The 25,001-nt window shown below is 34.7% G+C and overlaps 1 protein-coding gene across 1 annotated transcript; it reads left to right on the top strand.

Annotated features, from left to right (window-relative positions):
- Positions 1-8,410: 8,410 nt before the first annotated feature.
- Positions 8,411-22,981, top strand: LOC306865299 (phosphate-regulating neutral endopeptidase PHEX-like). Its single transcript, XM_079409841.1, has 23 exons — positions 8,411-8,614; positions 8,743-9,096; positions 12,306-12,362; positions 12,589-12,750; positions 12,832-12,915; positions 15,017-15,243; positions 15,375-15,443; positions 15,548-15,664; positions 15,777-15,860; positions 16,966-17,108; positions 17,324-17,417; positions 17,514-17,642; positions 18,272-18,373; positions 18,465-18,542; positions 18,648-18,751; positions 18,836-18,894; positions 19,606-19,660; positions 19,760-19,827; positions 19,921-20,051; positions 20,157-20,222; positions 20,539-20,643; positions 21,984-22,060; positions 22,156-22,981. The coding sequence occupies exons 2-23, from the start codon at positions 8,973-8,975 to the stop codon at positions 22,256-22,258; spliced, it is 2,238 nt and encodes a 745-aa protein (XP_079265967.1). The 5' UTR covers positions 8,411-8,614; positions 8,743-8,972; the 3' UTR covers positions 22,259-22,981.
- The last annotated feature ends 2,020 nt before the right edge of the window (positions 22,982-25,001 follow it).

Below are 25,001 nucleotides of genomic sequence, written 5' to 3'. Positions count from 1 at the left end.
AATTAAAAATGGCCAAAAGAGGATCTATGACTTCTGGAAGCAGCTCTTTTAGTAGTTTAGATGGAATAGGGTCTAACATACATGTTGTTGGTTTAGATGACTTAACAAATTTATACAATTCTTCCTCTCCTATAGTAGAGAATGAGTGGATTTTGTTCCTCAGGGGATCTATAGTGCACTATCTGATGCGATACTGTAGCTGACGGCTGCATGATTACAATCTCTGATAGTATCGATTTTGGAAGTAAAGTAGTTCATAAAGTCATTACTGCTGTGCTCTTGGGAAATGCCAACACCTGTTGATGCTTTATTTTTCGTTAATTTAGTGACTGTATTGAATAAATATCGGGGGTTATGATTGTTTTCTTCTAGAAGAGACTAAAAGTAATCAGAACTAGCAGTTTTTAATGCTTTTCTGTAGGATAGGGTACTTTCCCGCCAGGCTATACGAAATACAGTCGCCTGTATTATATATTGTGTATTTTTTATTTTTTTGCTGCTTTGTACATTGGTTATTGGCTATTTCTTGTTATTTTGTTTTATTACCTGTGTCCTGTCCTGTTACTGTCTTTCTGTTGCACTGTGGAGCTTCTGTCACTACAACAAATTCCTTGTATGTGTAAACATACTTGGCCAATAAAGCTCATTCTGATTCTGATACTTCTAGTTTTGTTTTCCTCCAGCTGCGCTCCATTTTCCGGGCTGCTCTCTTTAGGGTGCGAGTGTGCTCATTATTCCATGGAGTCAGACTGTTTTCTTTGATCTTCCTTAAGTGTAAAAGAGCAACTGTATCTAAAGTGCTAGAAAAGAGAGAGTCCATAGTTTCTGTTACATCAAGTTTTTCTGCAATGTTGGATATGCTGAGGAATTGAGATAAATCAGGAAGATTACTTACAAAGCAGTCTTTTGTGGTAGAAGTGATGGTTCTACCATACTTGTAATGAGTAGAATTTACAGTTTTAGGTATATGGAGTTTACACAAGACTAGATAATGATCTGAGATATCATCGCTTTACAGCAGAACATCAATTCCATGTGACAGTATTAAATCTAAAGTATGATTTCGTTTAATGTAATCATCTTTCCAAATTTCAATAAGTGCACAACTCTCCTCCTGGGACCACACAACCCCATGACCTGCCATGGTGAAAAGTTTTTTTCTGTTGGTACAGCAGTGAAGTAACATGGCTGCAGGTATGGCAAGCCTCCAGGTACACATGTCGAAACTAAACGCAAAGCGGACCAGGATCTCATTGCTTTCGCATATCATGAAGATATCGAACCACAAACGGACCCACAAACGAACCGTACTCGGACCACCTCTGGAGGTTCACTTTTGGGTCCTTTTAGGGTGGTCTGAGAGCACATGGTTTGTTCACATGTACACGCTGAACCGCTCCGAGAGTGTTTGAAAGGGTTAAACGAACTAGGTGTGAAAACACCCTAAGACTATGTGCCATATTTCTAGAGAAAGAGCGGCACCACCCCAGGAGGGATGAAGACCATCTCTTTTCAACTGGTCAAGTCTGCCCCAAAAACCCATCCAATTGTCTATAAAGTCTATGTTATTCTGCGGACACCACTTAGACATCCAGCCATTGAGTGACAGCAGTCTGCTATGTATCTCATCACCCCGGTAAGCAGGGAGGGGACAGCATATTACAGTGTTTGACATCGTACTTGCAAGTTCACACACCTCTTTAACATAATTTTTTAGTGATCTCCGACTGGCGAAGTCGAACATCATTAGCACCGACGTGGATAACAATCTTACTGAATTTATGTTTAGCATTAGCCAGCACTTTTAAATTTGCCAAGATGTCAGGTGCTCTGGCTCCCGGTAAACACTGGACTATGGTGGCTGGTGTCTCTATTTTCACGTTCCGTACAATATAATCGTCAATAACTAGAGCACTTACATCAGGTTTCTCAGTGGGTGCGTCACTGAGTGGGGAGAACCTGTTTGATGTTTTGATCGGAACGGAAGAGCGGTGTTTTGACCCAAGACTATGCCACCTTACAGTCACCCAGTTGCCCTGCTGCATGGGCTCTAATGCCGGAACCGAACAATGTACAGGACTCCCTGAGCTAGTCGCATCCAAAGTCGAGAAATACTTGTCGTTGAGAATACGAAAAAAAAAAAAAGATGGTAACAGCTGTCAAGTCCATACGAAATCTGCAAGTTGCTCTCCTTAGTATAAAACTGCATTTGCAATTTAAAAAGAACAGTCATTTCAAGAAATGATATTCAGTAGACACTTTACAATGATAGATTACTGCTTCAGACAAAAGCAGTTAAGAAAAACTATGGAAGTCCAGAAAGAGGAAGAATCTACAGCCCTCACATTCTTACTATCCTCAACTAAAGTTTGGATGCGTGTCTCTAGTTCTAAAATCTTCTCTGTCAGCCTAATTATTTCCCTGCATTTATCACATGTGAATCCCTCATCGCCGACAGAGAGAGATAAACTGTACATGTGGCAAGCAAACAACAATAGCAGGAGAAGAAGTCATTACTCACCATGATTGATGAACGATACCAACTTAACTTACCACTTACCACTGTTGTTTGATGAACTCATGAATAACGGAGCGAGAGAGAAATGAAAACAGAGCGAGAAAAAAATAAAACAATAATAGGGGCGAATGGAACCGCGAGTAACAAGCTAACTGGCTAACAAATGCTAACACCCTGCCATCGCGCTTTTAAAAGCGAACGATCAAATTAGTTAGATTAGTTTGATAGATAATACCAGAAATATGGTGGGAATTAAGTTATATATTATCATTTTAAACAACAGAGAGTGAAAGTAAGGTAAAGATTGAATAAAAAAAACGGAGCTACAATCACAAACCTCTCAGCAGCACAATAGACAAGAACAGACTGAAGCAATCGAATAGTTCCATAGTTACTGCAATTTAATTATTTTTTCTCCTGATATTGCTAATGGTTATGAAATTAGGCACCGTTTTAGGAACTAGTGTCAGCCTTTGATTCGCCTATTTTAATGTGTATAAACTTGCATTCTTCCGTTGTCAGTGATGACAGTGTGTGTGTGTTTAGTATCTCAGTGTAATGACACACTGTCATTCTGTTTCTCTGCATACTGTAAACAGAGCAACGATGCATGAGGTTTAGCCCAGTGATGTGTCTGCAGTCCTTCCCCCGTATCTTCTTCTCTCATTGGCTCATTCGTTTTCTAATTAAGTCTCCATATGTTCCATATCTCTACTGCCTGTGTTTAAACTAATGTTTGTCTTCTCTGTCTTGCCTTTAAATACCGGTTTCATCTGTAACGTCCCGTGCTGAGGAGCCGACCCTCCCGCTCTGTGTAGTTGGTCTTCCTGACCACGGCCTCCTGTTCACTAACAACATAATGAGACATGATATGCTCCCCTGGAAAAAGAAGCTCTCGCCTCCTCACTAACCACAATTGCTTTGTGTATAAATATAGCTTTTGGAAGGCTTTGGAATGTTTTATTATTATTATTATTAATATTATTGTGAAAACGTGCTATAGAAATACATTTGAATCAAACTTTAATTTTAAACTGATGAAAATAAAGTAGATTTGATATTTTGGTGCAAATTCTGTAAAAATGAAATGTGCAGTCTCAAAGAATTCTTGCTGCACGTTTCACAGCTGTTATTCGTCATCATAGTTCATACCAGAAAAAATAAATATCTAACTCTACATGCAAAATACTGGAGAATGACTCATGTAAATAAACTCAGAAACTCATGTTAAAAATGATTTAAAGGAACAGTGCTCACAAAACAAACTTATGTCATTATTTTCTCACCCTCATGTTTTTTGGTCTTGTCAATGAACAAGTGAATCTTCAGACTAAAATTTAGGGGCTCAATAAGATATTTTAAAATGTATTTGAAAGAAATCTTTTGTAATGCTTACCAAGGCTGCATATATTTGATAAAAAAAAAAAAAAAAAATGCAGTTATATTGTGAAATGTAAACAGTCGCAGATTTAAAACAGTCTTTTACTATTTATAAATATTTTAGTATATTAATAAAGAAGCTGAATTTTCAGCACCCATTACTCTGGCCTTTAGTGTCATGTGATTCTTCAAAAATCATTCTAATCTGCTGATTTGGTGCTTAAGAAACATTTCTTATTATTATCAGTGTGGAAAAAAGTTGTGATTAATAATTTTGCGGAAACCGTGATATTTGTATGATTCTTTGATTAATAAGAAAGTTCAAAAGAACAGCGTTACTGTCACTTTTGACTAATTTAACGAATCCTTGCAAAATAAAATGATTTATTCCTTAAAAAAAAAAAAAAAACCTAAAACTTTTCTTTTAATTGCAGTTAACATTTTTTTTTCTCTGATATTTCAGATCAGGAATAAAATCTGACAACACTGTTATCATATATTGTGTTTCTGGAATCAAATCGCACAAAAAAAAAAAAACTTTTCTGGTCCGGCTGTAATTGACTGTTTGAACTTGACAGTGATGCTACAGCAGCCTTTTTTGAGCCGTGAGTAACAGTAAAGCTGCCACAATACATTGAGTTGTCATTATTTTCACGGGGAAGTCGTGGCCTAATGGTTAGAGAGTTGGACTCGTGATCCAAAGGTTGCGGGTTCGAGTCTCGGGCCGGCAGGGATTGTAGGTGGGGGGGAGTGAATGTCCAGCGCTCTCTCCACCCTCAATACCACGACTGAGGTGCCCTTGAGCAAGGCACCGAACCCCCAACTGCTCCCCGGGCGCTGCAGCATAAAATGGCTGAATGTCACTTCACTTTATATCTTTCAGAGCTTCAGCAAGAGGGCAAGATGACCAGTGAGCAATCACTTACATATCAGCCTGTTCCTCTTATGAGAGTAAGAAATAGCACACGAGTCATATGGTGGGGTTTTTTCAGCCCTGTGGATTATTACATTATTCCATAAGCATTCAAGTTTTTTCTAAAGTGCTATAAATTCTTCTGGTATATGATGGTAAAACTTTCTTTGCAAAAGAAACCAATTTAAAATAGTAACCTATAAGATATAATCAACATCTGGCTTATCAGTCCTCAGGGTGAGAGACCAGATGTGGCTTTTTATCACTTCAGGAAGCCTCTCCCTGCATGATCTGTCAAGTGTCTGATTATGAATGTCTGTGTGAAAGAGGTTTACAGAGTGAGAGTTTCATCACACAAAAACAGGAGCTGTATCTCCTCTAAAGCGTCTGAAGTGATGTGTGATTTAGTGACTGCAGGATGCACGCAGCATGACTGTGTTGTTGTCACTCAGGAACATGTCTTATGCACACATTCAGAAATGAAGACAGACTGTTTCGATCTGAACTACAATAAAGTTTTTGGGGAATGTATTTGAAAAAAAAAAACAAGGGTCCAACACTGATAAGATATTCAAGCATTAAAGCCCAACCTTTCACCACAGAATTTATTTTATCTCTTTCCGGTATAATTCATGGGAGTTGCGTCCTGTGCAATTCTAATGTCAGTTAGGGATGAGTCCCAGGTGATAAGATAAGAAAATGGTCTTGGCTTTGTTGATACATTCCACATCAATCTCATTCTGTGATCTGCAGTTTTTATAGTGTTTACTTTAAAATAGAGGAAAATAGAGATTTTCCAAGCAATGGGGTTTTTAGGAAAAAATAAGATGGTTTACAAATCTACAGTGCTGCAGCAAAATTAAGACCAAATTTATGTCAGTATTATTTTGGTATAATTTATAAATTGTATCAATATTTTAGTTTTAGTTTCCATTTTAGTAAATGTATTAGTAATTTTATGTGCTTTTGTAATTTTTATTTTTAATTTAATTACCCTTTTTTGTCTTTTTTTAAAATATTACAATTTAGGTTTAATTTTAGTTTAGTTCTAGTTTTTTGTTTTGTTTTTCTAGTAATTTTAGTGCTTCAAATTTGCCAAGGCAATATTTCTAATTTTCGTTTAAGATTTAGTTAAGTTTTTCATGTAATATTTATATGTGATCACAATCAGCAAATTAATACTTTTCATTTTATTTTTATTTAGCAATAATGATCCTGGTAGCATTAGTGGTTTAGACATGTGACCCAAAGCTTAATATTTCATAGGTTGGTAACTTTTATCATCAGAGAAATAAAACAAGCAACCGACTCAAAGGAAATTTTCTCTGTCATTGGTTGATTTTTCATTAAGAGTGTGAATCGGTCCAATTCAAAATATTTTTTGTGACAATTGTTCATTCATGGTACAAATAGATGTAGGGTGTGAGCTGTATCTGTTCTGATATTTGTATTTCATTTGTCTAATCTCTCAAAAACATATTTGTTTGAGTTGGGAAGGGTCCAGGAAAAATGGTCCTTGTAGCCGTGTCCTTCCTCTGTGGGGAAAATGTACATTTTATCCAATGGTCATAACATGCAATATGCATCAATGTCAATAAAATCTAAAGATAGAGCGGTGAAGGAAATCCTCAGATGCTCTTACACCTAGGATCGAGACTGACTGTGTTATCACATCTGAGGTCAGTATGGCCTCTTCAACCTTATTTCATGCTTTATTTTTGTTGCAGTTTTGAACTTCACCCATCATTAATTTTGTGTGATGTTACAAAGTGATTTGATATTCAAGGCTTAAAATTGACTCAACTGCTGATGAGATTGTTTTCATTTCCCCTTTACATGCACATTGTTTATTAATTTTAGTACATGCATCATCTGCTGGACAAATGCTCCTGGAGTGTGACGTCCCTCAGAGACACACTGGAGAAATGACAAGATCAGATCTTCCCATTTGCACATTACAAATGGTTATTCACTCCAGCTGCTACAGCTGTGGATCTTCAAGCCTTTCAACATCTTTCTGACTCAAGACATATGGAATGCTGCCCCCCATTAACTAAACAAGATAGTAGTCCTGTCATCTCCTGATGGCTCAGCAAGTGCATGTATTTCTTCTCACAAGATAAGATGAAGAATTGTTTGAGGAAACTTGGCAGACATTGCATGTCTACAGGAATATCTGCAGTCTGCTTGTTCAAATTGATCATTTAAGTAAAAACTTGCAGTTACCCATACTAAGAAGTACAGTTTTCATACCATGGTACTATTAAGCTAATACCATGGCACATGGAATTACATGGTACTTGAAGGTATAACATGAACATAGTATTACCATGCAGTGTTATTTTAGTATGCTATTACTATTGTTAATTTATTAGATTTCATTTAGTATTTTCTCTTTTAATTTTAAAGTTATAGTAATTTTGTTGTGCTTGTCATTTTTATTCGTTTTTTTTACATTTATATAGTTTTTATTAAGTTTTAGTTTTTAGTTTTACTTTATTTAGTTTTAGTTTTTTAGTACTTTAACTTAAACTAAACAAAAATGATAAATGTTTCCATAGCACATAGCTGAAATAAAATAGGTTTACAGTTTCAATTTAATTGTATTTCAATCAATGGTTATTTTATTTCAAATAATGATTTTTTTTAATGGTTTTAGTTTTAGTTAACGATATAACCCTGTTACAATGGTATGGGGAAAGCATATATCAACAAAAACTAATTGTGCATTTATATTATGATAAATTATAATTGATATTATATTGAACTTATATTATAATAAATTATAATATAAATTATACATTTAATATGTAAATCTATATTATATACACAATTTTAATATATGAATATTTAATATCAATTAAATTGCAATATATTATTATTTAAATTAATATTATAGATTTAATAGTAGATTTAATATTTTAAATATTCATTATATATTTCATATTTACACTGTAAAAAATGTTTTTTCAAAAAGTTGTTTCAACTTAAAATAATTACCCCAATTTAAAATAGTTACCCCGCTGACTTAAAATTTTTAGTTTAGTCAATTTGACATTTTAAGTTACTCAATGTTAATTTAAGGGACAACTGGAATATTTTAGTTGACTAAACAAAAAATTTTAAACAACTATTTTTTTTACAGTGTATATTCAAAATACATTTTAGAATTTAATTTAACTTACAAGACAAATGTACATAATTATTTAATTTTATAGATAACATTTTATGCAATTAAATACATCTTTAAAAATGATCACAGACATTGAAATATGAAATGTTTTATATTTTTATCATAAGGAGCATCTCAAGCCAGCAGTTAAACTGATAAATAAACATTGATGTATTTGTTAGTGATAAGATCAGACCAAAACAAATATTTATGATAAAACAGGGCTCCCAGCTCTCACGCATTTAGGGTGAGACTCATGCAATTGACATTAGTATTCACACGCTCCATGCCACACGTTCATTTTCACATCCACACAGCCCAGATAAAATTATGTCTAGGAAACTCTGTATGTACAGTAGATTGTGTCTTGGCACAGACACATCATCATCATCACACCGTGTATGTTCCTCATTCAATTTTATGTTGCAGGATATTCTGAGAATAAACAGGGAAGTGGTTACATTTAACCGTAGGGCTAATCATCTCAAACTTAGTTTTGAGTGGGCAGGTGCAGGGACTCAGAAAACACACACCTTGCGCATAAATACAGACTATATAGAGGTAGATCCACATATATACACACACATCCAGTCATCCCACCCTTCCTGCAGGACGCCACATAATTACTCCTGTAAGTAAGGTGCTCCAGTTGGCTCTTAGGAAAAGAATTCCTCCTACTCTTGGATCTCCTAAATCTCTCCTTCACCCTCTTTCCCCTCCCTTTTTGCCTATTCTCTTCTCTCCCATCCTCTCTCTTAGTCTGGGATACTCTTTGACAAGTAGAGCATGACTCTTCATGCTGTGCATCTGTCACTGATCTAAGACCTGTGAGGAGAGACACCTCGACACGGCCCCAAAAGGACCGCTGACCTGGGATCAGGACTTAAAGCGCATATCTCCAGGCCAGGCGGGGTGAAAACTGGGTGAGAGGGACAGAGGGACAGAGGGAGGAATAGAAAGAGAGAGAACGCGCTCAGCTCAGTGGTAGTATGGAAATGGAGAGGCTGGGGAGAGAAGGATCCAAAGCGAGCACGGGCCCCAACACTCTCCTGAAAGCTGCACTAGCAGTGTGTGTGTGTGTCTGCATTGCACTACTGATAGCTGTTATCACGGGTGAGTAAATTCCATGCACAATTACCTACTCGCTACTAATTTGCTTTATATTGCACATAAAATTGAACTAGATAGATAGATAGATAGATAGATAGATAGATAGATAGATAGATAGATAGATAGATAGATAGATAGATAGATAGATAGATAGATAGATAGATAGATAGATAGATAGATAGATAGATAGATAGAGTGTGTGTGAGATTATTTTTGGAGTGTATTCTGTTACACACACAGCGTGTCTTTGAAGGCTGTATTTAGCACAGTAAATAGGAGCTCTGGTTAGAAAACATGTATATGTCTTTAAAGTTTTGAGGCTAGAAGGCTGTGAGTGTGTATTTCTGTGTCATTTGGCAGTGTGGGTGCTTACGTTTAGGAAAGAGTGTTTTTTTAAAGGAATAGTTGACAAAAAAAAAAAAAAAATTATATCATTACGTCATCCAACCCTGTTCCCAGCCTATATGACTTGCATGGAAGTAACTGTAATTACTTGTATGGTAATTGTGGTGTTTTTTTTTTTTTTACAATTCTGAAATTTTTGTAATTCTGTGTTTATAGCTCATTTATATGTATTTTTTTCTCAGAATTGTGAGACATTAACTTGCAATTCCAAGAAAAAAATATCTGAATTCTGAGAAAAGAGCTTGTTTGACAGTCGATCTGACCAGTCTTAATGCCGAATCCGCCATCTTGTCTGACAAACAAATCAGACAGGAGAGTAGATTAACTTCGGTAGCCTTATACTTGAAATGGTGTGTATTGATGTCTTTCCGCTGTTGAAATAAAATACGTTCTGATGTTCATTCAAGTAAATATGAAAAGACGATCGGTTCACATTTTCCTCTTGAACTTAGGCGCTAGTGAACTGTCACAACACAATAAAGAGCCACAAAATGGAGTTATTTTTTTAATATCATAACAAAATTACGAAATTTGAAAGCTGAGACCTTGCATCTAAACAGAAAACCTGCTCTTTCTGTCTGTCAGTTCCCTTTTTGCTCCGAAATGTATTTTTCACTGCATGAGAATATGTGTAGTGTGACAGCGGCATGGCTTGTCGGACATAGCAACAGTAACTACGGGGGGCGGGTTTTTGCGAAGGGTCGATTCTGGTAAGAAAAGTCAGAATTATAAAATAGTAAGTCACAAAATCCCTTTTTTATGTGGCAGAAAAAAAAAAATGAATTCAGAGATTTAAACTCAGAATTCAGAAAAAACAGGATATAAACAGGATTATGAGCTATAAACTTGCAATTGCTTTCTTCTGTGAAACATAAGAGATGTTTAAAAGAGTGTTCATGCTGCTATTTTGTCTAAAAATGAAGGTATGTTATGATCCGGAGCTGTTAAACACCAATAAACACCATCAAAAATGCCCCTTACAATTTGTTGAATGACATGAGGCTGAGTAAATGAAGGCAGAATTTTCATATTTGGGTGAACTGTCACTTTAAGAGTGCTGAAATGATGTGAATGGGTCTCGTGGAACCTGAGACGTTGTGAATGTACATCTCATGACAGGTTGTACGAGTGTGTGTGTGGATGTATTTTGGTATACATAAGTGTTTTCTGGGTGGTGTACAGTTGAGACAGCAAATAAATTATGTCCTTATTGCTCTGTTGTTGAGGGCTGCCTGCATATTTGCGGTGAGACTAGAGTGTAATTATGCTCATTTCTGTCTGTACATATTCCAGTCACACACACACGCACTGTGTCTGCTGCTTGTGGGGATAATGAGGCTCAGTCCCACGGGGCCAGGTGCTGGATCCTGCTGTGGTCATCTGCTGTCCAGTTGTGGACTGAACCATAAACACAGGCCTTTAAAAGCAATGCTTGTCTGATTTCACAACATACATACAGTTTGTGCTCAGTCAAACTCACTGAAACAAATTCACATAGTTTCACTGACCTCTGCATGGAGAGTTTGAGCTGATCGGGTTTCGGTGAGCTAAAACAGATATTGCAAAAAATATATATATATATTTTACTCCATAAATTCAATTTACTGCAGGGTCTATGCACACTGTATTTGGAGACAATATTGAATAGTACAGCATTATGTAACCAGATTTCTGAATTTACACCATTTTATGACAACGGTGACGAAACTGGATCGTTCACATCCTAATCGGCGAAGATGCATACATTGCAAGCGGTGAATCTACAAAGGAATATAGCTTTTAGGCAAACTATAATTAAATTAAATTAAATTAAATAATTTAAATGAAATAATTTAATCATTTAAATTCTGTAAAAGCTAAATATATTAAATACAAAGAGCAAATTCAAAAATAAACATTTTAGATTTTGTACATGTTATTATTTATTTTAGTATCATTGAGATACTATTGTAGTTTTTTTATATTAAAATTTTTGTATTTTTTAATATTAGTTTTTTATTAAAAAAATTATTTTAAAGGTTTAGTTATTTTGTTGTGTTTTGTCAGTTTTATTTTAATTTGTATATAGTTTATATTGTTTTTTGTTTTATTTATTTTAGTACATCAAATTAAACTAAATTAAAAAGAGAAATATAGCTTTGTCAACTAGTTAAAATTATTATTTTTTAAATAAACATTTTATTGTATTTCAGTTAACATTTAAATGTTTTTATTATTGTTGTTGTTGTTGTTTTAGTTTTAGTTAACTATAATAACCCTAAATTAAACTATGTATACATTGCAAGTAGTGCATCTACACAGGGATATAGTTCTTATATGAGGAAATTAAATTAAATTAAATTAAATTATGTACAAATCTAACTATATTGAATAGAAAAAAGCAATAAATAAATAATAAATATTAAATAAGTAATAAAAAAAGGTAATAAATATTATTTATATATTAAATATGTTTCTTAAATATTTTGTGATTCAATTTAATATAATTGAATGTAATAGTGGATGCATACAGACAGCTAAAAAAATGTCATTCAAAAGTAATTAACTTTTTTTTAAAATAACTTACATTTTACCTTAAATAACTGCTTTTTAAGGACATTATATTGTAACTTTCCCTAGCCCTGTTTGTAGATGTTTGGAATGGGTGTAGTAGAGCATGCTGTGGCATCCAGAGCATGGACAGCTAAAGCCTGAGCGCAGTGGGATCTGAATCTCTATGTGTGTGTGTGTGCTCCTAATGTAATATTTGGCAGTCATTTCAGGTCATAACTGTCTGCTTGACAGTTTTTTTTTCTCTGCCCCTGTAGTGTCACACAAAGCAAGCAATGATGACTTCTGCCTCACCCCACATTGTATCGAAGCAGGTAAACTTATATCATAAAGCCATGCAGATATGGACTCTAGAATATCATGTGTACTTTTTTACAATTTGGGCCAGTAGGCAACCACCTACAGCTGCAATTCCCTAAACTGCAGTCACTCTTACTTTGAACATAATAAGCAGGCATTATCATTCAGTTGGAACACTGTGTCTACTTCTCTGAGATTACTGTAATGCTGAATCTGTGTTTGCTGATGTGTCTTCTCTAGCCGGTTCCATCCTGAGTAAGATAGATCAGTCAGTAGAACCATGTGATGATTTCTACCAGTACGCATGCGGAGGCTGGCTCCGGGACAACCCCATTCCAGAAGACTCATCCAGCTATGGGATTTACCCATGGCTCAGACAGAATGTAGACCTCAAGCTGAAAGGTGCACAAATCCACATGATTCTGACCGAAATAAACCTTCAGCCCAAATAAGGTGCTTTAATATTGAATCTTTGTGCCACAGAGTTGTTAGAGCAGCCCATCGGAGGAGATGACATAGAGGCAGTGAAGAAGGCCAAAGTCCTCTACATGTCCTGCATGAATGAATGTAAGAACCGAAGAGCTCTTTGCAGTTTCATACATGCAGCAATATTCAGAAGTGTTTAATTTCTAAATTATATTATAAGGCACCACTTTATATTAGGTGGCCTTAACTACTACGTACTTACATTTAAATGAATCATTTGGTACAATGCACTTATTGTGTACATACATGTTTTTACATTGTACTTACATTTTTTAAAAATACCTATACGTAATTACATCTGTAATTAATTTCTGTAATTACATTTATAATTACACTGTTGATCCATCACTTACACCTTAACCCACCCTTAAACCTACCCATACCACCAAACCTGTCACTAACCTTAACCATATCCAACCTCAATAGCAGCAAAAATGTTTTGCAATACAATATGAACACAATAAGTACATTGCACTTATTTTTTGATGTAAGTACATAGTAGTTAAGGCCGCCTACTATAAAGTGTGACCTATTATAATTATTAACACAGGATGTTTGTAATTTCATGTACTGATTGGGATGTGGGACTATCTATCTATCTATGAGAGATTATATAAATAAAGTACGTCTCCAAAACTTAAACTGACCCCCTCAAGGAAAACTAGTTCTGTCTTGATTAATTAAATAATTATTATTACTGTTACGTGCGGTGCTGAGTAAGGCGCACGACGAAGGAGAATAGGAAATAATCAGTCTTTTAATATACAATCCAAGAAGAAGATACATGGAGTCTCAGGAGTCAATCTGCACAAACATGTAGAAATGAAATAATAACGAACAAAATCAAACTCAACGACAGGAACTAATAAAGGGCAGATAACGAGGGGCCGGCAGGTGAACACAATGACTAATTAAACAGAACGGGGAAAACTAGGTCACAAGGAAAACACAGACATGTTACAATTACATCATAATCAAAATAACTTGTATATGTATGTATATACTGCCATTCAAAAGTGTCAATATAAGTCTTAACTATCACTTTTTATCAATTTAACACATACTTCCTGAATCATTTTTTATTTTTTATTTTTTTCAAATAATAAAACAAACAAAAAAACTTAGGGGTACTGACCCCAAACTTTTGAATGTTAGTGTATATCGTTACAAAACATTTCGGTAACACTTTATTTTAGGGTCTCTTAACTAGTTGCTTATTAGCATGCATATCACTAGAATATTAGCCATTTATTAGTACTAATTAAGCACATATTAATGCCTTATTCTACATGACCTTATTCTACATCCCTAATCCTACTCAATACCTAAACTTAACAACTACCTTACTAACTATTAATAAGCAGCAAATTAGGAATTTTTTGAGGGAAAAGTTGTAGTTAACAGTGAATAAGTGTTCTATTCTAAAGTGTTACCAAGATTTCTATTTTAAATGATTACTGTTATTTTTTTCTTCTTTTGATTTTTATCTCTTAAAAAAAGTATCACATTCCAAAAAGATATTAAGCAGGACAACTTTTTCCAACACATTAGAATAATTTCTGAAGGACAATGTGATCCTCAAGACTGTAATGGCTGATGAAAATTGAGCTTTGCATTACATTACAGGACAGTTAACAAAACCTTTTCTTAAATTGCAATAATATTTCACAATATTATTATTTGTCCTGTATTTTCGATCAAATAAATGCAGCCTTGATGAAAAAAACATTAATGTTTGGGGTGGTGATGGCGCAGTGGATAAAACACATGCCTTTGGTGTGAGAGACCTGGGTTCGAATCCACTGTGAGACACCAATGTGTTCCTGAGCAAGACACTTAACCCCTAGTTGCTCCAGAGGCGTGCGACCTCTGACATAGCAATTGTAAGTCGCTTTGGATAAAAGCGTCAGATAAATGTAAATTAAAAATATTTTGAAAATATTACTGATCCCAAACTTTTGAACGACAGTGTATATATGTTTTTAACCAATAAATGGCATCAGAGAACTGTGAATAAGCAAATATATTGTTAATATTAACTGACAATCTCAGAGGGAAATTCAAGAAAATATTTTAGAGCTTCAGTTGACTTAAAAGTTTAGGAATCACTGCTATTGTAAGCATCTGCCAAATGAATAAATGCTATTTCTTCATCACTCCCTTCCTCCCTCTATCCTGACAGCTGCTCTGGAGATTGTGGATGCAAAACCTCTGTTGAAGAATCTAAAGCAGAAGGAATTCCACTGGCCGGTCTTAGGTGACGCCTTGGGCTTTTCCTCGCGGTGGGTGGAGTCTCAGTTTAACTTGCTGGAGACACTGGCGAAGATACGCAGTCAGCACAGCAAGTCTGTCCTTATTCGGCTTTACGTCTCTCCTGATGACAAGAACTCAAACCAGTACATCATCAAGGTGAGACCTGGCCACATGTGTTTAGGCTCAACCAATGGCGCGAGTTTGGGGCTGGGCTACCTGTATGTCCAAACAATAAAACTGAGGGAAGGATGAAAAAATATCCAGCTATTCTCCATTTCTTTTTCTAGCTGGATCAGGCCTCTTTGTCACTGTCATCCAGGGAAGATTACATCACCAACACAACTGAGGCACAAATGGTACATCGGTACATCTGTCAACCTGTGTATCATTATACACTGTCACAGTCAGCCCTGCTTATATCTCAGTATTCTCAAACTTTTCTTTTCATACCTCTCTGCAGTACCGAGAAGCTCTTTTAAGGTTGATGGTTGATGTTTCTATCATGCTGGGAGCCAATGAGCAGGATGCTGAGGCTCTGATGAAACCAGTACTTGACTTTGAAATCAAACTTGCACAGGTGAGCACCGAAACACTAGAGAAACCAAATTCCTTCAAATCACTGGCATTGAGAAAGAAAACACTGCTGTCGAGGTGCTTGATGCTTCAATGGAGTGTGTGCTCTTCTGTAGATTGTGATCCCCTTTGAGAACCGCACCAGTGAGAACATGTACAACAAGTACAGCTTGTCCAAACTGCAGCGCACTGTTCCAGATGTAAGCACATTCTTATTAATATAAATGTATATTACGTGCCATGATATACACACACATTTACTTGGTAGTGAACAAATATATTAGCCAGTTGAACAAAAAGGATGCTGTGTTAATTATTTTTAAAATGTTAAACAGCAAACATAAATCACATAACAATAACTACAATTCCATTCATAAGCATTTGACACTTATGAATATCCCACTGCTGCCTTTTTAGAAAAACACTTTGAACTCTGGTTCAATTAGTTATGCATTAGGTATCATAAGCTAACAATGACTGCGGCTTCTTTTCTCAAAAATTGTGAGTTTTTATCTACTAATTGCAGTTGCATGCAGGTTTACAATTAAGTTTTTTGTTTGTTTGTTTGTTTTCACCACAGAATAAATAAATAAAAAGTAATTGGTAACTTTTTATCTCAGAATTCTGACAGTTTTTATCTCACAATTCAGAATTCTTATTTAAATTAAAGTTTATATCTTACAATTGCAAGTTATAATCTCATTTCATCTTACAATTCAGTTTTTTTTTTTTGGCCATAGAAATAAAAAAGGTAATTGTGACTTTTTCCTCTCACAATTCTGACTTTTTATATCTCATAGTTCTGACTCAGAACTGTGAGTTTATATCTTGCAGTTCTGAGTTTACAATCTCACAATTGTGATCAGGTTTCATTAAACATAATTGTGACTATATTCAGACAGTATTAGTTTTCTCTGAGGTGGTAATTCCTTTTTTTCACATAATTGTGTGGGAAAAACATAAGAATTGTGAGATATAAACTCAACTGCAAGAAAAAAGTCATAAATGTGACTATATATTTCAATTGCAAATTTTAAACTCATAATTGTGAGTTTACATCTTGCAATTCAATTCAAAATGATATTTTTAATACTTTTCCACAGTCAGAATTATGAGATATAAACTCATAATTGCAACAAAAGTCAGAATTGTATATGAAAAGTTGCAATTACCTTTTTATTTATTGAATTTGTTTTAATATTTTTTTTTTGCCAATCTGTGGCAGAAACAAACATCCATACAAAACATAGCTATTGTTATACTGTATATTTTTTATCTATTTATTAACTTTTTTTTCTTTTGCAGTTTAACTGGCTGGGTTTTGTCAGAGCAGTGATCGACACTGAGCTGTACCCAGACCTGAAAATCTCCTCTTCGGAGCAGGTGATCGTACGTGCCCCACAATACTTTAAAGACCTCTTCAAACTCATCAACGCCACAGAAACCAGGTATCCAGACAGCTTTTAAAAATATTAAAACCTCATTAAAACCTACATCAGAGCCCTGAGGCTCTGCTTCTGTTGGTCTGGACAGTGTCACTTGAGTGATCACTCTGTGTGTTGTTTATATGTCCTACTTGTCTATTACCTGCTCTGCTCAATAACAGAGTCAAGATTACTCTGTAATTCATCTGCTCCTATTTTGTTTTCCACTCTTGCCCCAGGACAGTTGCCAATTACGTCATATGGAGATCAGTTTTTTCCAGAATCACCACCTTGAGCCGACGCTTTCTCTACAGATACCTGGACTTTGCTCGGGTTAGTGAACAACCTCCTCATTGTAACTCTCCACCAGTCTTTGGATAAAAATAGATTTGCTGCGGTGTACAGTATTAAATATCCGTCTCTTCTCAGGTTACCACAGGGACCACCTCTCTGACCCCTCGCTGGGACAAGTGTGTGAATTATGTAGAAAACACACTCATCTATGCCACTGGTAGGCTCTTTGTCGATAAGCATTTCCAAGAGGACAAGAAACACATGGTACGACTTATAATAAGCGAAACTATTCATATATATATATATATATATATATATATATATATATATATATATATATATATATATATATATATATATATATATATATATATAAAACCTTAACCCTAACCCACAGTAATAAATAACATTTTAATATATTAAAATAGAAAACAGTTATATTAATATTTCACAATATTTCTATTTTTGCTGTATCTTAAAGTTATGCAAACTATTCATATGGATATATGTATTGTTTCAGCTTGCAATAACACGAATAAATAACATTAGCATGTGCTACTGTTCAAAAGTTTGGGGTTGTTAACCCCAAAATGGAGATTTTTAATGCCAATGTTGCATTTAGTTGATTAAAATACAGTAAAAACAGTAATATTGTGAAACATTATTACAATTTAAAATATTTATTTCTATTTTAATAGATTTTTAAGAATTAAATGTATTCCTGTATGGTTTCAGCAATCAATAGTATTCGGTGTGATTGATTTAATTTCTATCCCCATCTAGTGGAACTAATCCTGAATAACAGCATAAACCGTTGGTTCTCATTTTCCTGTGAAACTGATAATCATGCTTTTGAATGCTCCTCTGATTAATGTCTTTCAACTTTTATGAAGATGGAGGAATTGATAAATGGTATCCGATGGGCATTTATTGACATACTTGAGAAGGAGAATGACTGGATGGATAAAGAAACAAAGAGAAAAGCAACAGAAAAGGTGTTTTCCAGGGTTTTTGTGACAGCTATGAATACACAGCATCAATGAAACTGTTCTTTTTCACATCATTACTGTCTATATCTCACGCTAGGCTCATGCAGTCTTGGCGAAAGTGGGTTACCCAGACTTCATCTTAAATGACACTTACATTAATGAGGACCTCAAACAAGTATGTTTGCAAGCTTTCTAGATTTAGTTCATCTATTGAACTGTTTTGTGTTTGGCAGATATCAGTGCAACTCAAAGTCATTAAGGTTTTTATGTTTATGCACAGTTGGCGTTCTCGGAGACAGACTACTTTGGGAATGTCATGCAGACCCTGAAGTTCATAGCTCAGTCTGACATCGGCTGGCTGAGGAAAACAGTCCCACGCACAGAGTAAGTTGTCAGCATTTTCAAAGCCTGTTAAAATGAGATGAATCTGCCTTTGAACATGATGAAACATCACTTTTCCCCCCTCAGGTGGTTCACCAACCCAACAACAGTAAATGCATTTTACAGCTCTTCTACAAACCAGATCAGTGAGTTATACATTTCAGTTCATTAATAATTAAAGAACTTTATTGAGTACTTGGTTTTGATTAGTCAATCACAGTGTTCTGTGGTAATAATATTTTCCTACAACAGAAGTTTCATCTTAAAAAAATATTAATATTTGAAATATTTTTTTTTTAAAAGAAATTACTATTATTTAGTAAGGATGCATTAAATTGAAATAAATAAATACTGTTGTTTTTTAATTATTAAGTAATATATTAAAAAGCACAACTGTTTTCAACATTGATGATAATAAGAAATTTTACTTGAGCACCAATTAGCATATTAGAATGAGTTTTGCCATCACAGGAATTAATTACATTTTAAAATATATGAAAATGTTTACGTTATTTTTAATTGTAAAAATATATTACAATATCACTGTTTTACTCTATTTTTGACCTAAATGTCACCTTGATGATTATAAAATACTTGAATACATTTGTGCGGGTGTATATTTTGCTACAGTATTTGGTGTACATATCAGCCTCAGTAACAATGTTTTGCCTTTAAAAGTGCATTACTAATAATGATAAATGATATCCAGTATAATATGAGTTATAAAAAACATTTATGGTTTGGTATCTATTAGGTGTAATAGTAGTGTGTTCTCTGTTTTAGATGTTTGATGTGTGTTTAGATATACTGTATCACGTTCTTTTATTTGGCGGCTAATTGAACCGTCTTCTACCCAGGATTCCCTGCGGGAGAACTTCAGAAGCCATTTTTCTGGGGACTTGACTACCCTCGGTGAGACATAGTCACTCTTTTGATTTCTGTTTTCATAGTACGCTTGAAATAATGTGGATTTCTAGGAAAAATAATTCACAGATTGTGTTCTTGTGTCAGATCCTTGAGCTATGGAGCGATCGGAATAATTGTGGGGCATGAATTGACCCATGGTTTTGATAACAATGGTGAGGCCATTTGATTTATAATGAGTCTCAACACGTGTTGCCATGGTGACAGCGGATTCTTAAGGACATCTGTGTTTATCCGTGTTCATCTAGGCAGGAAATATGACAAAGATGGGAACCTGGACCAGTGGTGGAGCAACTCCTCAATCACCCGCTTCACCGAAAAGACACAATGCATGATTGACCAGTACAATAGTTACCACTGGAAAGAGGCGGGGCTAAATGTACAGTAGGCACCAGCCTTTTTTAATGTATTCCTGTTTGAACGTGTCCTCAAAATGTAGCAGAGCTTCCAGTCTAATACGTTATACCCACAATCCCCTCTCAAGGTCAAAGGGAAGAGGACTCTGGCAGAGAACATTGCTGACAATGGAGGGATGAGAGAATCTTTCAGGGTATTACAGCATTTTCCACTATAATTATCCTAAAGTAACCTCAATCTGATTTACCGTCAACTCGTCTCATTCCAAATTTTGATGGATCACAAAAAGGAAAATTTGTTGTTGATTTGTGTAAACATCATTCAGACTGCTAACAGAAAAATGTGACTCAAAATAATTATTCATTCACAAATTGGACATAGTTTTCTCAGAAGAGAGATTTTCAGTGAATAAATGACTAAATAGTCTTTTTTTTTAACGATTCCTTTAATAGTGCGTCTGTTTTGGTGTGTATATTTATGTGTATTTGTACATGTGAACTTGTCTGCAGGCCTATAGGAGATGGATTGAAAAAGAGAGAGCAGGAGTTGAGGAGCCTCTTCTACCTGGTGTGGGTCTGACCAACAACCAGCTGTTTTTCCTCAGTTATGCTCATGTCAGTATTCTCCATTTCACTCATAAATGTGACCCTGAACCTCAAAACCAGTCATAAGTAGCATGGGTATATTTGTAGCAATAGCCAACAATACATTGTATGGGTCAAAATTATAAACTTTTATTTTATGACAAAAATTATTATATAAAGTAACGATCATGTTCCATGAAGATATTTAGTAAATTTCCTACTGTAAATATATCAAAACTGAATTTTTGATTAGTTCTATGCATTGCTAAGAACTTAATTTGGACAACTTTAAAGGCGATTTTCTCAATATTTAGTTTTTTTGCACCCTCAGATTCCAGATTTTCAAATACTTGTATCTCGGCCAAATATCTTCCCATCATAACAAACCATACATCAACGGAAAGCTTATTTATTCAGCTTTCAGATGATGTATAAATCTCAATTTAAAAAAATTGACCCTTATGACTGGTTTTGTGGTCTAGGGTCACACATTTTTAGGCCTAAATGTCAGATGTCACAAACATTATATTTTATTCTTAAAAATTAGAATGGGTTAAAAAAGTATGGAAAATATGTATTTTTCTCGCATTTTTAGGGGTTGTATGTGTATCCTAAATAGCATGCAAGATTAGAATTAACATTTTATGACATGGTAGTTTTAGTACACACTCAAAAGTATGCACTTAGTCACTACTATCAACGTGAATACTTCAAATAAATAGTATTTGCAAATGTACTTTAGACAAACCACTCCAGGTAAATAACTCATAGATATGACCATATTTCCCAACCTGATTAATTCAATTAAAAATTGCAAACTTTTTTTGTATTACAAATTTTATGAAATGTTGTTCAGATATGCAAATTATGCATTATCCAATAAAATATGCACTAATTTGCATGATTTACAAAATAGAGATTTGTACATTTGATAATGCCAGGTTGAAAAATCTTGTTTCAATTTTTTAGGGGATTTAATTTCGGATATGCCCTTTTTATCACTCCATTAATCAGAAAATACTGTCAACAGCCAGAAAAAAAAAGTGTTTTCATTGTTTTAGGAATGCAATTTTGTATAGAATGAGGCAAATTACATATGAACATAGAACAAAAGTGGAACTTTTGAGAAAATGGCCTTTAAAGATATAACTGAACTCTACAGAAGCAAATAGAGCACAATAAGTCTAATAAAATAAATTTGTATTTGGATATTTTCTTTCCAACAGTCTGAAATATTGTCATATAATGAAAAGCAATATAGCCCAAGATCTAAAAATTGACCAGTGCATGAAAAGCGATGGTTTTCCCTGTAGTGTCTTGCTTTAAATGGAACTCTATTGATTTGTTGTGCATATATTGTAATTTGCTAGGTTCGCTGTAATGCCTACAGACCAGAAGCAGCGCGTGATCAGATCCAGAGTGGAGCTCACAGCCCTCCTAAATATAGGTACGATGCATTAATATACACACAGCTCATTTACATCTATATTACATCCCTTATCCTTCAATGTCACTCACTCTACTCTTGTTACTATGATGAAGGGTTATTGGGGCGATGAGCAACTATGAAGAGTTCCGTAAAGTGTTTAACTGCCCAGAATCGTCAGTCATGAACAAGGGGGCGGAGTCCTGTCGAGTGTGGTAATGAAAAAGAGGACCCTGTGAAGATTTCAATCACAGCACAACCCAAACCTCCTTATGTTGTCCCATTCACTGGTTTCTTATTAAGAAACAGCGGTTACTAACACTGAACCCTGGGGCCGTGCTGACCACTGAGCGCCTGGCCCTCCTTCAGCCACTGGAACACTGTAGAAAATACGTACCGTGCCTACAAACCTGAGCGCTTTCAGCCAGATCTGCGTTTTACTGTCTGACCTCAATTAAATTTGTGCAAATGCCAAACGGACCATTAAAATTCCCTTGAGGCCTTGCTTTGGTTCATCACTGTTTTTTACACAAACAAATTAGATCGCACTGTCGCTTTAGGAGTGCTATAAATTATTATTGTCATTTTCGTTGTTATTGATAAGTTAACATTGTCTGTCATTTTATTTTTTTGAAAATGCAAGTAAATAATTATTGTTTTCCTGAGGTTTTCAAGTGGTTTTTTTGTTTTGTTTAGTTGTTTTCTTTGTAGAAAAATCTATTTTGGTGTATTTTACACGGTAAAGTCATGATGAAACAGATCTTTGCTTCAGTATTGTCGTACATCCGAGTGTAATGAATTACCAAAGTAAAAAATATGTAGTGTGTGAACTTTTGAGATTTTTGAGATGTAAGGAGGTATACGTCAGCACAGAGAAGTCAACTGTTTTCACCAGAAAGATTGTTATAATTTATTGTTAATTTTCATTAAAATCACAAGGTCAAAATAAATAAATAAAAAAAAAAAAAGAAACATAGTCCTTCACAATAAGACATGCATTTACAAAAAAAAAAAAAAAAAGACAAGGTGAGTTTTAATTTCATGTTTAAAGCTGAGGTAATTTATGCACCAGAAATATTTTTAAATATGCCATTTCCTGTCTGTTAAAATATATATTTATTTACTAATTTGGCCATGTAATAAGCAGCATGATATACAGTCAGGCAGTCATTATACCGTAGCAGAATAAAAGCAGACGGGGTGATCAGGTCAGTTATCCCTTGTCTCTACATATTTCTCTGGGATAAGAGATTTTAGTTATTTAATAAAAAATGTATATATCTTCAATAACTTTGAATGTTTAAAGTTAAAATTCCTTGATGGATTTGTTTCATACAAACATGCCGCTTTTTGCTTCACAAAATGTTAATTGATGGACTGGAGTCGTGTGGATTACTTGTGGATTATTGTGATGTTTTTAATAGCTAATCCTGACGGCACCCATTCACTGCAAAGGATCCATTGGTGAGCAAGTGATGTATAATGCTAGATTTCTCCAAATCTGTTTTGATGAAGCAACAAATTCATCTGCAAATTGTAATGGGAATTATTCCTTTAAGGGTGTAAGGAGAGGAAATCAATGCAAATGTCATTTTTTCTATTTTCGCATGAGCAATTGGGAAACAAGTATGAATAACAGTCTAATCAAGCACAGGAGGAAATTGGATGAATGAAAAATGGCAGCCCTGTTGGACATAAACTCAGAACATGAATTAAGCGCACACACATACACACACACTGCAGCAGTCCAATAATGCAGATAGGATGTGAATCAAAATCAATTGCTTTGACCTCCATTTACGCAGAAATAACAGAGGAAGTCTTGTGGGGACAAAACGGTGGAACACAAAATTTAATTGATTGGAGTGCTAAAAAGGAAAGGTCTAAAAATAGCCCAGAGTTCCTGAGGAGATGCATCCGTCAGTCTGTGTGTATTAGTGTTTGCTGTCATTCCGAGGAGCTGGGAGAAAGAGAGCGACAAAGTATAATGGGTTCAAATGTCCAGGGTGCCAAATCTTCATTCTGCCCGGAGGAAACTGGAGATGAAAGAGAGAGAGAAAGCTGGAGGTGGTGAGAGTGAGTTTCGTAGATCAATGCCAGAGGCAGCCAGTTCATCCACTGAAGCATAAGGGTTGTGAATGTGAGAACACAACTGTGCCCTGCAGTGTCACATGCCATACTTCATCGAAAATTATCTTAAACAACATTTTTTATATAGAAATATTATGCATGGAGTTTTTACTCAAGCCATTTATTGAAACTACATGATGAAATAAAAAAATGTAATAAAAAACATAAAATACACAAAAAAACAATAAAAAATAACACTTCAATTAAAGGCCTATATTCTAAGTTATAAGATCTAAATTCTAAGTTATTAATAACATCTTACATTTAGAACTTAGGCCTGTTATTCACACACAAATATAACATTGTATCTCGCGTTTACCTTTTTAAAATGTATTAATTAGTATTTTGTACGACAAATGGTTACTTATTTGTAATTTGCTTTGAAAAATAGCGTTTGCTAAATAGCTAAATGCATATGTTTGTTTATAAAGCCATGATATTCTTATAAAATTAATCAAAGAGGAAGCATTAATCTTTTGACAGAGTAAATGAACAAAATTTTCATTCTCATTTGAACTATTCTTTTGCAAGATACTGTGACCAGTTCCAGCATATAATAAAAAACAATAAAGAAAAAAAAAACTGGTCTACGAAATTTTTTTTTTAACACAAATGACAAATTACTAGTAAATTTCACGATGAATTTCAAAGAACCAGCAAGCAACGTAATTTAAACATGAAATTTTGTTCCCATTATCCATTATTTACATTCACTATTTATCATCAAATATCTGATACGTAAGAAATCGCATACACAAGGCTTCTCAGATGATTCAGAGCTCACAAATCTGTTATAATGAAAATTAAAGACAGCACCTCAATTAACAGTTTC

The sequence above is a fragment of the Barbus barbus genome (assembly GCF_936440315.1).
Source record: "Barbus barbus genome assembly, chromosome: 46".
NCBI classification, from domain to species: domain Eukaryota; kingdom Metazoa; phylum Chordata; class Actinopteri; order Cypriniformes; family Cyprinidae; genus Barbus; species Barbus barbus.
Note: the sequence above shows the minus strand (reverse complement) of the source record. Positions and strands in the feature narration are given on the sequence as shown.